The sequence below is a fragment of the Neomonachus schauinslandi genome, chromosome 16 (assembly GCF_002201575.2).
Source record: "Neomonachus schauinslandi chromosome 16, ASM220157v2, whole genome shotgun sequence".
NCBI classification, from domain to species: domain Eukaryota; kingdom Metazoa; phylum Chordata; class Mammalia; order Carnivora; family Phocidae; genus Neomonachus; species Neomonachus schauinslandi.
The window spans coordinates 46,313,926-46,326,292 of record NC_058418.1 but is presented as its reverse complement, the minus strand read 5'-3'; the positions used below and the strand labels follow the sequence as shown (position 1 = coordinate 46,326,292).

Genomic DNA, 12,367 nt, shown 5'->3' with positions numbered 1-12,367 from the left:
TGTGTACGCTAAGGCACAGAAGGCTTGGCTGACCAGTGTCGTTGTGGGTCTTGCACCCCCCCCCCCCCCCGCGGCCCCCCCCCCCCCCCCCCAATGAGGGAGACAAGGCAGGAGGCTCCTGCCTTCGGCCAGGTGACCAGGGCTGGAACAGTGGAGCAAAACAGTAATAATAAGAAAAAGGGCCAGAGGCTGGGATGAACCTGTCGACTTGACTAGCTGAACCATCACTGTCTCCTGGCTTGCTGGGACCTTCTCCTGGCCCTTTGGTAAAGTGGTGGTTACAAGCTAAGTGCATCTGCAGTGGATTTGGAGCCCCCAGATTAGCTGTGATCATCTCTAGGAACTACTATACACTGAGCTTTGCATCTGCTGAAATGCTGTTTATGAGGCAGTAAAAGCCAGAGCCAAGCTGCCTGAATGTATCCCGGTCTCGCATGAGAGTCTCCTAAGCAGGGAGCTGTTGCAAGAGTGCTTAGGAAAACGATCTAAAAAAGTGAAAGAAGCTGTGATGGTTGGCAATGGCACCCTGGTTTCTGGCAGGCGAGGGTACTACTGCTGAAACCTCTGTGCTCCAGCTGGGGTTATCGACAGCTGCCACGACCTGCAGAAGAGAGTGGCTCCTTCCCACGGGGCCTGACTTGTTGCCACATAAGCAGAAAGGGTGGGGTAGGGGCTGCTGGGTTCCACTCTGGGGGAAGAGGCAATGATTTTATTTAAAAAACTGAGACATAGTTCATGTAACATAAAACTCACCATTTTAAAGCATACAACTGGGTGATTGTTTGTAAATCCACAGTTATGTTAAGCATCACCACTATTTAATTCTAGAACGTTTCTGTCACCCCCCCAAAGAAAGCAGGCATCCAATTCCCTCTTTCCCTCCAGCTCGGCAATCATTATTCTACTTTCTGATTCAACGGATTAAGAGGCACTAACTTTTAAAGTCAGTATAAAATATTCACAACTTCTCCATGTTGCAACTTGTCAAGCCAAAAACAAAACAAAACAAAAATGAAAAGAAGCCATCCCACAAACAAAAAAAGCAAGATGTGGAATTATGTAAACCATATGATCTCATATATATGGAAATATATATATATAACATACATGTTATTATATGTTATATGTACATAACAAAAAATATGCCGAGATTATACTAATTGCCTCTTGGTGGGGGCAGTCTTCCTTCTCTATATTTTTCTCTACTTTCCAAATTTTCTAAAATGAGAATCAAAAAATGAAAAGGTAATAAAATACTCATACATCAGTGAAAGTTCACTAAGCAAGTCTATCCCTGAGATTCTTCTAGTTTCTCCTAATAAGAAAGCTCCTGCTTTGAGAGGCTCACACTAACTTTATCTCCGCAAGTTTTCTTTTTCAAGGAGCTGGCAAAAAGGTTTCAGTTGCTGCATTGCCTGGGAATCGAACCCGGGCCTCGAACCCAGGCCTCCCGTGTGGCAGGCGAGAAGTCTACCACTGAACCACCCATGCTCCACTTGAGGGCTGCTGTGCCTCCCACTGTTTTGCTGCTCGGGCTCGCCAAAGCGATGCACAGCTGTAACCTGACTCCTGACTGGTCCAGCATGGAATGCTACTGGTTTGGCCAGCCAAAGCCAGGACAGGAGGCCCATGGGGCTCATGTGCCTGACGTACTGCTCAGACGCTCAAGAGAAGTCGGAGAACGGCCACTGGAGAAAATGCTTTAGAAATTCTTTTGGCTCCTGGAACTCAGGTTCCAGGCCTGAGTCTGTTAGCCTTAAAAATGTGAGTAAGCTCTGCATCAGTTTACTCTCTGGCTGACTCTGCAAAGGAGAACATCACCCCGAAGCTGATCAGTGCCCTCTTACTAAGGATAGAGGCCCCTTAACAAAATAAAGTAAGAGTTGTAGAAAACATCTAGAGAGTCAAACTCCAGACTGACTTAAGAGTGGTTTTATGTTATGGAGAAATAAGACGATAATGCTGAAAGAGGCTGAAAGGATGGCAGAGCCATTTCATTTCATGAAGACACGGACTTGGGCGGGAGAAGCCCCCAGGACTGAAGCTGCATCCGCAGCTCTTAGCCTTCTCCCCCGAGCGCCTGCATGGTCAAGGCAGCTGGCTTCCGGGCAGCTGGATGTCTACGGCCAAGAGTCACGTGAACCCTGCAACCTGGACTCCTCTGCCAGGCTCCAAAGCTTCCCACAGTGAAAACAACTATTTCCTGTAGCCGGACACAGAAAAAGATTTCAAAAAGGCTTAATGCTCTCTGAGGCAGGGAGAGTTCAGAGCAGGGGTTCTGGAGGCAGACTGCCAGGGTTCACTTCCTAGTTCTCCCAGATCCTGGCCATGCGACCTGTCTTCCCTGTGCCCATCTGTAGAATGGGGAGAACAGCAACTCCTACCTCATCGGGTAGTTACCAGAATTACATGAAGTGACATCTGGGAAGTCACCTGCGCTGGTTCAGTGGGGCCCCACGTCAAGTCACGCTGGGAGGTAAGGGGCGGGAGGCAGAGCCTACTCACCACCAGCTGTCCCTTCCTGCTTGGCCAGGGTGTCATCGGGGTTGGGCTCTGCCGGCCTCTGCACTGTTGGCTTCAGCTCGTCAGGCTCGTCATCCTCAGGGGTGACCAGCTTCATCAGGCTTTGGTTACACACGTTGGCCACCTCCTTGATGCCTGAGTCCACTGATGTAAGGAGTAGCCCCACCCAGGGGGTGTTTCCTAAACCTGACGTCACTGGTATTGGTCAGGGACTTGGACACCACTGCCCCCAGCCCCAGAGGTGGATTAGTGGGCTGTCTGCACTGAGTCCCTGTGAAATGCTCTTGTCTTCTCCTAGGACCCTTCCTGGCGGGCTTTCTACCAACAGGACTCCCCCACCACCCATGACAGGGCAGTGTGAGCTCAGGGGCTTGGAACTGTGGGACCTGGGAGAGCTGCTCCAGATCCGTAAGAAACCAGGTGAGGTCTGGGGACAGTGGTGTTAGGCCATGTCCCTGGTGCCGCCCTGGTGCTCCCAGTCCCTGTCCTGCTCCGCCGCTTGCTCCCTAGGTGCCAGGGGCTATCTGGAGGGAACCCCCATCCCCCCATGCTGGGGTCCTGCAACTTCACAGCCTCCTTTGGGTCTGCTCTGGTTTCCTCTCTCCGGAGCGAAGGATACTTTTCTTGCGGTCATCATAGGCCAGGCAGGGCAAGACGGCGGTCAGGATCCCAGAAGAGTAGGGCAGCATCACCCGGCCAGCCAGCTGGATGAACTCCCGCATCCAGCACATGGCCGTCAGCTGGATCAGGTCATCTGGAAGAGAAATTGGTGGGTTCCAGGAGGGTCGGCACGAGCAGCCGGAGTGCTCCCTCCCACTGACCACGCCCGCAGGAAGGGACTGGAGGGGACCCGAGGGCCTGAGTTGCTTCTAGCCTGATACTCTCTTGCCTTCCAAAGATACACACACGAACGACAATCTTGTAGCAGATGTAAGAGTAGCCATGATTCTCTACCCTCTGCACCCAGAAAGGGGCTCCACAGCTCGTTTCATCAAGGGGTGAATTCACTTCCCCACCTCTTGAATCTGGGCTGACCTCCCTACTGTGGCCAGGCTCACAGTGTCAGAAGTGAAGGTGTCAGAAGTGAAGGTCTGGCAGTTCAAGCCCAGGCCTCCACAGGCCTTGCTCCCCTCTACCACACGTCTTGGGACCTCACTGATGCCATTTGAATACATCTGGGTTAGTATGCCGGATGATGAGACACATGGACCAGTGGTCCCTGCTTCCCAGGTGCTGCCAGCTAACTGGCAGACATGAGTGAGGCCATCCCAGACCACCCAGCCTCTGATGACCCTTCAGTGGACTGCATGTGCATAATTAAGTGCAGCCAAGCCTGGCCCAGGTGAACAGAGCCATCTAGCTGACCTATAGACTCCTGACCAACAGTAAGTAGCTGCTATGCGAGGCAGTCAGTTTTGTGGTGGTTTGATACTCAAAAGAAGCTCGTGGATACATAGTCCCAACCTGTAAGTATTTCAATTCATAGTGAAATGCCAAGCTTCCCAGCAAGAGGGTCTCCAGATCTTACTCCAGGGTCAGACCAAGCGCAAGGGCCTCCACAGTGATGGAGGACCTGAATCTCTCTCCCACAAGGATGCACCGTTGCGCTGCCCCAGGTCCAGTGGGGTGCGGGTTTATATTCCTACTGGGGTTCTTGCTGCTTCTGAGGAGGTGGCGGTGGCCATGGGGCCTTCATCCTCACCTGTGGTCTGGCAGTGGATCACCAGGATGTTGGCCATCTCCGCAAACTTAACACTGGAGGGGTTCTTCTTAATCTCTTTCAGGAATTCTCCAAGGACCACCTCACACCTACCAATGAGAGAAGGAAAAGAGCATATACCAGCCAGGCCTGGAGGAGCCTCTCCTGGTGTCTGCTTCTGCTCTGGGTGGGCCACTGGGAGGGGGACTACACTGCACAGCAGCCCGATGGCTCTTTTCCAGAGGCTGGGGGCTGCTCTCTGCTCCTCAAGGCAAGAAGCACAGGAGCCAGGATGAAGCGAGTGAGCGGACTCTCCCACGGCCACCTGTCTGCTGGGTGTGGGACATCTGCTGGGTGTGGGGTGTGTGCTGAGCAGCCTCACGCCCCTCCCCCTGCCCCTCCCATGCTCACATTTTCCGAATCTCTTTGCCATTGTCACCCAGGATCTGGAAGAGCCCGTCCAGGATCTCCGGCAAGTAATCCAGCAGGTTGATGTCTGGCACGGACTCCAGAACCAGGATCTGACCCAGGGAAAGGAACCGGAAGGGAAAGTTACACCAGCCCGGGAGCCTCTGTCTCCTTCTCCCCAGCGCTCTGTGACTGGGCAGGGAGAAGGCGCCGCGATTCCCACCCCCGGCAGACAAGGCTTTGGTTAAAGGGGCAGGGAAGAAGGGAAGGCACGGGAAAGGATAGACAAGGCTTGAAGAGGTATGGCTGCCGACAGCAGCACCCCCGGCTTCAAAGAGACATGGGGGTGTTTGCTGGGACACCGGGGGCAAACAGGACGGGCTTTGGGGCAGAATGGAATAAACGTGTGTCGGATTACCGGGTGTCACTGGCTATTAGAGGCTTAACAGTTAGGCTTGTCTCAGCCATAGGATGCCCAGGGTGTGTGCCAGAGGGCAGCTTTTACTACTAGAGGCTCCTTATGGCTGGAGAAACCGTCGTGGGGCTGGCCCTTACCCAGGAGATGATGAACTGCCGGGCGTACTGGTTGTTGGAGTAAATCCTCTCTCGCAACAAAGGGATGAAGCCCACCAGGTCGAACTTGTTGCTCTCCGTCACAATGTCCTGTGGATCAAAGGCACGTGAGCGGCCGAAAGCCAGAGACCAAGGGCAGCCTGACCCGACCCAATTATTGGCCCAGGGGTCAGGTGGCCACAGAGAAAAATGACAGAGCTCACGCTACATAGGAGAGGTCCCGGGGCAACCGCCCGCTCATAGGCCAAAGGACAAACAAAAGTGCTGGAGTAAAAGCAGGATTCAGAGTCAAGAGGACTAATCATACGACAAAACCCTACATCTGGATCAAATGCCCTGGTGAGCTGAGCATCAGAGGCCCCTGTCACTGGGTGGGAATGGGAAGTGATGGGGACTCTCCTTTGTCCTAGGGAGGCGGCTAGCACAAGGGGATGTTTGGGATGATAGAATGTTTCTGTATTCTGACTGGTGACATAAGTCTGTACACTTGTCATAGAACTGTACACCAGGGGTGCCTGGGTGGCTCAGTCAGTTGAGCATCTGCCTTCGACTCGGGTCATGACCCCAGGGTCCTGGGATCGAGCCCCGCGTCGGGCTTCCTGCTCAGCCGGGAGCCTGTTTCTCCCTCTCCCTCTGCCCCCTCCCTGCTTGTGCTCTCTCTCTCAAAATAAATAAACAAATAAATAAAAAAGAACTGTACACCAGAGTCACTTTTACTGTATGTAAATGAAAAAAATTTTTAAAATTAGGAAGAGCGCCTCCAGAGAGAGAATTTATAAGCTGTATAGACAGGTGGAAGAGACAGATTCCAAAATAAAAGCAGGGACCAACTACTACCTTTAAAAGGCGGTCTAGGAGCTCAGATCCACTTTTCACATTGGGGTCTGGGTCTGCAGCCAACTATGAGAGATCCAGAAACAGAGAGACGGTTACAGTCTATACAGGACCAGGAACCTACCGAAAACCCGTAAGGCCAAGTCCCCAGCACAGCCTGGACTACTGAACAGGCACCTCCTTTAGGGACTACACTGAAGGCAGGCAGGGAGGAAGGGACGGGCAAAATGGCACGTGGCCGAGGAACGGAAATGCGCGGGCTTCCCGTTCTGTGCAGGGACCTCTGGCACCTCCTGCCACCAGGCCAGGTGGTGAGTTCCCATCAGCCTTCCTCAAGGGCTCCCCATCCTACCATGCTGGGTCCTCTCTCTGCTCCGGGAGGTGGGGACTGAGGCAGCTGTGAGGCTGGCGCCCTGGGAACGACTGTGGCGGTCAGCAGGCTGCAGGGCTTCGGGGCCACCCTGTGCCCAGAGGCGCACCCCGTGAGGCAGAGTGCGCTGCTGAGGATGGCGTGTTAGGGGCTCCTCGGCCCTTGTAAGTAGAGCTTTTTCTAGAGCTTACAGGCTAGTGCTCCCCTCACAGGGGAAATACAGTCTGTACTATGGATTCACCATCTTCGCCTTCTATAAGGGAAGTCAGGGCTTTTCGAACTATCTGTATTTCCCCTGCACTCTGTGGTGGACTGACACTTTCATAAACTGCGATAAAAATCAATTAATAGAGAAACGGAAAAAAAAATCGAACATCCGTACAAGGCCACAAGAGACAATGACGATGAGACTGAACGGACGAGCGGCGCCGGCAGGCCTGTGTCTCTCTGCTCTGGCCGCATCCGGGAGAAGGGGCCCCAGGGGTGCCGCGCACGGGGCCGGCCGCAGCAGGGGCAGTCACCTTGCTGAGCCCGTCGAAGAGCACGTTGAAGTGGGGCAGCACGGCGCCGCGGGCCACCTTGACGATGTTGTACAGCGCCTCGCACGCGTAGTAGCGCAGCCGGCTGTCGGCGTCGTTGAAGCAGGTTAGCACCGGCTCGATGAGCTCCTTCAGGTACAGCCCTGAGTCCTGCAGGGGGGCGGGAGGAGAGACAGCTCAAGGTGGGTCGCGCCGGGGGCCTGCAGCCCCCCCACCCCCGCCCCAGCGGACATCCTGGCTCCCCGGAAGAGGCTCAGGCCTTCGCGTGAGGGCCGGCCTTAAGCAAGTTGGCCTCCCGGGCCGGGGGCCAGGCCGTGGACCGAGGGCCGCAAAGCCAGCCTGGCTGGTCTCAGGTGTGGTGTGAATGGCGGTAAAGCAGAAGTCTGCAGCAGCTTGCTGGGTCTGGGCGGTCAAAGTGAAGGCCACCTCGGCTGCATCTGTCCCTTCAGGAGAAAGGCCCACCTTGCCCAGTGCGATAGAGCAGGCGGCCAGGCCGATGAGGCCCCCCTTCCGGCTGTGGGGGTGCTGAGACAGGGCAAACTCCTGAGACAGGGTCTGGATCACATGCTTGATTTGCACGGTGTTGTTCTGGGCCACAAACTCCCGGACCAGCCTGGAGAGAGAGGAGAGAGAGGAGAGAGGGGCTGCAGGGCAGTGGAGTCAGGCTCCCCCTCGGCTGCTGGCTCCAGGGCCAGGGATGTGGCAGGGAGATGACCTGTTTAGAAAGAGGAATCAGAAGTCCTGCACCTTAGGGTGGGCCTTTCCCAGTTCTGCTGCCGACTGGAAGGCACTGGCTGGGTCACGGTTCGTTTCCCTATTCTGGGTCGCAGTTTCCCTTTGCGTACAACAGCATGAGCAACAGCAGAGCTACCTCACTTCTGGGAATCTGAGAGAATGCAAGGGAATGTCTTGTTGGGGACCAAAAACTGCAACATCAACCATCTTTATTCGACACTGGCTAGACCCTCCAATCCTGTGCCCGAGAGTCTCTCTGTGTTTGTGTTGTCATGTCCATGGATGGTGCTGAATCAGGTCCCAGTCTGGTGGGCAAGATCCACATACAAACAAGTAACTGTCGCAATGTGGTGCAAGGGATACTACGAAAGCCAGAAAAATGCCATGTGCTGATCTCCTTGGGCTGAATGGGAGGTGCCTGGATCAGATCGGAAAAACACCTGCAGGCGCTTTTCAGGTCAAGGGCAAGGTACAGGGGAGAGACTGGCCAAAGGCAAAGAGCCCTGAAAAGGCATGGTGTATTGAGAGAAGGACAGGAGTTTGGCCTGTGGAAGGCGTGGCCAGACAGTTCAAGGAAGACAATCCAGCGACAGTTCCCCAGCAACGGGATGACATGCTCAGATCTGTTTTAATTAGGTAGCTGTGGTGGCAGCCTGGAGAGACTGGGATGCCGGGGCAGGTTTGACAGGAGATGGAAAAATCTTAGCATCAGGAAGGAGGACCTGAAACACACCTGAGGCAGTGGGAAAGAGCAGGGAGGGGCTGCTTTACTTCAAACAGAAGAGCATCAGGAACCCATGGAACATGGGAGCCAGAGAGGGCAGGTCTGCCTCCAAGGTGTCCACCTGGGGAGTGACGCTAAGAGGGAGAAGGGAGGTTGGAGGGAGGCCCCTGGCGTGGAAGGGAGCACCTGTGGTCACCCTGGGGGATGATCCCACGGCAGGCCCTGCCCAGTGAGGAAGAGAGCAGAGGGAGGCCGGGTTTCATCAGGAACCGGTCTCAGAGAACTGATAACTGGCTCCCCAGATAACTGATGGGGAGCTGTGGCCTGGGTGTCGGGGACATCTTCCCAGAAGAGGTCCAGTTTCAGCTGGACCTTGAAAGAGGCAAGGAGAGAGAAGGAAACAGGGGTGTTCCGGGCAGGAGGAAATGTAAGGGCCAAGGCGAGGAGGGGGATCTAATCAAGCTTGTCTGGGGCCCCAGGGGACGAAGAGCAGCGAGAGACCTACCAGGATGGGCTGGCTATGGCCACTCTGGCCATCTCAGTTTAGGTAGAATGGATTTTGCAGCATGGGTAACAGGGAAGCTTCTTACGGTTTTGGAACAGCACAGGGAAGGAGTGTCCTTAAGGAGCTGTGAGACGGACGGAGCCCATCCCGTCGTCCAGGCGTGATGCACATTGCTACCAGTGTCGCAGCCAAGGGGCCGTCCACAGAATAGGCACTTGGCAAAGCAGCTGCCCGGACTCACTGTCTAACTGCTCTGTGACCATCGTGGCGGGACAACTGCACACCTGCCGCATAAATGGGGGTCTCAAGTTGGCTCGAGGAGTTTTAAGGACAGTTAAGTCCAAAAGGTATCAATTAGTCTATGTGGTTCCAGCTCTGTGTCAGGAGCCTGCCAGGAATTAGAGCTGTTCAAAAACAAACGTGCTGCCCTATGAGGCAATGACCACTCCTACAAAAAGGTTGTTCAAGGAGGGGTCGACACGGTTTGATGAAGATTTAATACTGCAAGTCGTACGGGGCACCTATTCTGTGCCAAGCACTGTGAGCACAGCTGTGAACAAAACAGGCCCGGCTCCCAAGCTGGTGGATGTGGGAGCAGGGATGGGTATTTCAGGAAGGTGGTACAAATGGCCTGCGAGGTGCCTCTTTCTTTGATCTTTACAGGGTGATATTCCACCAAGCTGAGGTGCTGAGGGCTATGGACGGACCAAGGGCCTCCAGGTGCAAGCTCAATGCCGGTTCCATAGGCCAACCCTCTCCTCCCCGCTCCTCCCAAAGCAGCCCAATAAGGCCCAACAAGGATGGTTCCCTGTAAACGGCTCTGGCTTCCCAAACTGGACAAACTAGCCAGGTGAGGCACAGTGATCTGCCAGAGCTCCTCTCTGAGTAGCCACAGACACAGCCCCTTGAGAAAAGCCCTGCAGATATGTCAGCATTGGTGGTTCAGTGGTAGAATTCTCGCCTGCCACGCGGGAGGCCCGGGTTCGATTCCCGGCCAATGCAGGGCTGCTCCTTTTTTTTTTTTTTGCCTTTTCCTGGCAGGCTTCCCCTCGTACAGAGATCCTGCTGGAGGAGCCTATCTCCTCAAGCATGCCGGCCTACGGCAGCCCAGGGCGCTCTGGATTTGACCTCACTTCCCTGCTCAGTGAGCTGAAGAACAGCAGCTGGGCTCTCCGGAGAGGCACCACTGGCTGTGGGGACCAAGGCCTTCACGCCCTCCACAGTGAGGGCCTCAGCCTGGGCCAGTCTCCAGCGGGAAGCTGGGGTGCAACCTGAGAACTGTAAACCAGCTCAGCACGCAGGGAGCATGCAACGGGGGAATCCACACATCCTAGGGGCAGAAAGTCATCCAAAGTCTCCATGCGCTTTTTGCTACTGAGGAGGGAACTGAACTCCAGTTTCTGGCCTGACATCTGAAGGCAAAGCAACTTCTCTTTCTCGCTCACACCCCCCCCCCCCCCCCCCCCCCCCCTGGAGCCTAAGCTTTCTGTTCCTGCAGCAGTGCTGATGTGGCAGCATCAAAGCCTGGTCTTACAGTCTGTGAATCAGCACAGCTACAAGGAGGCCCAGGACAGGGCTTAAAGGGAGGTGCTCACACAGCTGCTCACAGATGCAGCATGCGTGGTTCAGTGGGAGAATTCTGGCCCGCCACGCGGGAGGCCCGGGTTCGAGGCCCAGCCAATGCAGAGAGCAAACTTATTTTTAATCCCAGAAGACTGGATTTGAGATTTCACACTGCCTAAAGAATATGTGAATACAATCTGAGAACTGAGAATGACTTGTTTCTAGCTTGAGCTTTAAATATCTTTGACGAAAAATACACAGTGTCTTGAATTCCACAAACATCTAGAACCTGTGTCTCCCCGTTCTTGAGGAGCCCAGGATATGGGGATCACCAAAGCCACTGACAGCAGCCGTGCCTCCAACTCTGGCCGCCGAGAGCACTCCCGAGGAAGCCAGGCTGTGCTTCTGCCCAGGACGAGTTCGAGCAGCACCCGGAGCGGGACTGCGCGCACCCATGAGGCTTCAGCAGGGCAGCTGCGGGAGACCCAGCCGTGCCAGTGGCACAGGCCACCCTGGAACCATGGCCTCGCCCGTCTGCTTGTTTCAGGTCACAACGATCCCTGAGCACCTGGAAAGGCCACTCTTCCCTCTTACGGAGGCAGCATACGGACGAGCGGCTCTCTGCTCGGGTAAGGCCGGGGAGGAAACTAGACGGCACACAGGACTCGCATGCAAAGCAGAGACAAAACGATCTGGTGAGAAGCTTGTGAGGCGAGAAGGGCAGACAAGAGGGAGCAGGTCTGCCACCTGGCGGGGAGGGATGAGGCATGGCTTCGCAAGGGTCAGCATTTGAGGGGGGTGCTGAAGGATGAGTAGTGTTCGTGCTGGAACTGTTCGGAACCAGGAAGCCCAGACAGAGGAACCGCGTGAATGGTGGTTCAGAGGAAGGAGAGAGGCATCTGGTTTGGCAGAGTGAAGGACACGGGTAGAGGACAGCTGGGTGACAGGGCTGGTGAAACTGCTCCCAGGCTTGTGCATGGCCAAGGAACTGGCATTTACTTCTGGTGGCAGTAAGGAGCCACGGATGGTAAGAGTGATCTGCAGTGGTGGGTGGTAAGGGTCTGAATGGCATTAGGGAGCTCTGAAAAATCCGAAGGCTTATAGAGACTGCATGGTGAGAGAGTGTGAGGGACAGGGCTCATTAATGCTGGGGTGACAGCCTGCATGAGCACCAGGGTCTCCCGAAGGCAGGAGATGGGCAAGCAGGATGTTTGTTTGTATTTAGCACTCCCCGCCCCCCCCGACTCTGAGTACCTTTCTCATTTGTTCGACACCAACACCACCGGCCTCCCCACCCTGAATCCTTCCAGGGCTCAACACGGCATCTCAGGCCACCGCAAAAATAGTGACTCACTTAAGTCTGGAGGCCCCAGAACCCCGCACACTTGCAGGTATGTCCAGGAAAATACGAAAATGGTTCCCCTGGACAGGGAAGCCACGAGAACATGCTCTCACCAATGCCATCAGCTTGGAAAGCACTGGGGCTGGCTCTGTGGGTCAAGTCCTGGGGCGCCAGTGGGAAAAGCTGTCTCACAAATCAAGGCCACTACTCTTTACCTGGCACTCCGGGCGACCGCAACAGCCCTGGGCTGACCTCTCTAGTCTTACTGCCCCTGCCCTGTGTGACCGTCCACTCCAGCCAGACCTGCCTTCATCCTGTAAGCCTGTGCCCTGCTCACTCTGCCCCTAGTGCCCCACTCTCTGGGAAAACCCCTGCTCTACATCCTACCCAGCCTTCAAAGCCTGGCTCAAATCCAGCCCTGCCTCTCCCGGCCATCCCAGGAAGGGGTCACTCCTCCTCTGAATTCTGAAGGACTCAGTGGCCCTCTCACTCGCCTCCCAGCAATACACTGAGGCACACTCTACACTGAGGATTTCTGTTCCTCCCTGGAAC

At 55.1% G+C, this 12,367-nt stretch overlaps 1 protein-coding gene and 1 non-coding gene across 2 annotated transcripts in view; one reads left to right on the top strand and one right to left on the bottom strand.

The window, feature by feature from the left end:
* Window positions 1–12,367, bottom strand: part of VAC14 (VAC14 component of PIKFYVE complex) — a 100,081-nt gene that overhangs the window by 80,152 nt on the left and 7,562 nt on the right. The window contains exons 2-9 of the mRNA XM_021703079.1: window positions 7,409–7,559; window positions 6,929–7,096; window positions 6,041–6,103; window positions 5,186–5,293; window positions 4,634–4,743; window positions 4,226–4,332; window positions 3,143–3,277; window positions 2,506–2,658 (exon numbers count right to left, since the gene is read on the bottom strand). Coding sequence (XP_021558754.1) covers window positions 2,506–2,658; window positions 3,143–3,277; window positions 4,226–4,332; window positions 4,634–4,743; window positions 5,186–5,293; window positions 6,041–6,103; window positions 6,929–7,096; window positions 7,409–7,559 — 995 coding nt within the window. The remainder of the gene's footprint in view (window positions 1–2,505; window positions 2,659–3,142; window positions 3,278–4,225; window positions 4,333–4,633; window positions 4,744–5,185; window positions 5,294–6,040; window positions 6,104–6,928; window positions 7,097–7,408; window positions 7,560–12,367) is intronic.
* Window positions 9,842–9,912, top strand: TRNAG-GCC. Its single transcript has one exon. It is a non-coding gene; the product is annotated as a tRNA-Gly (tRNA).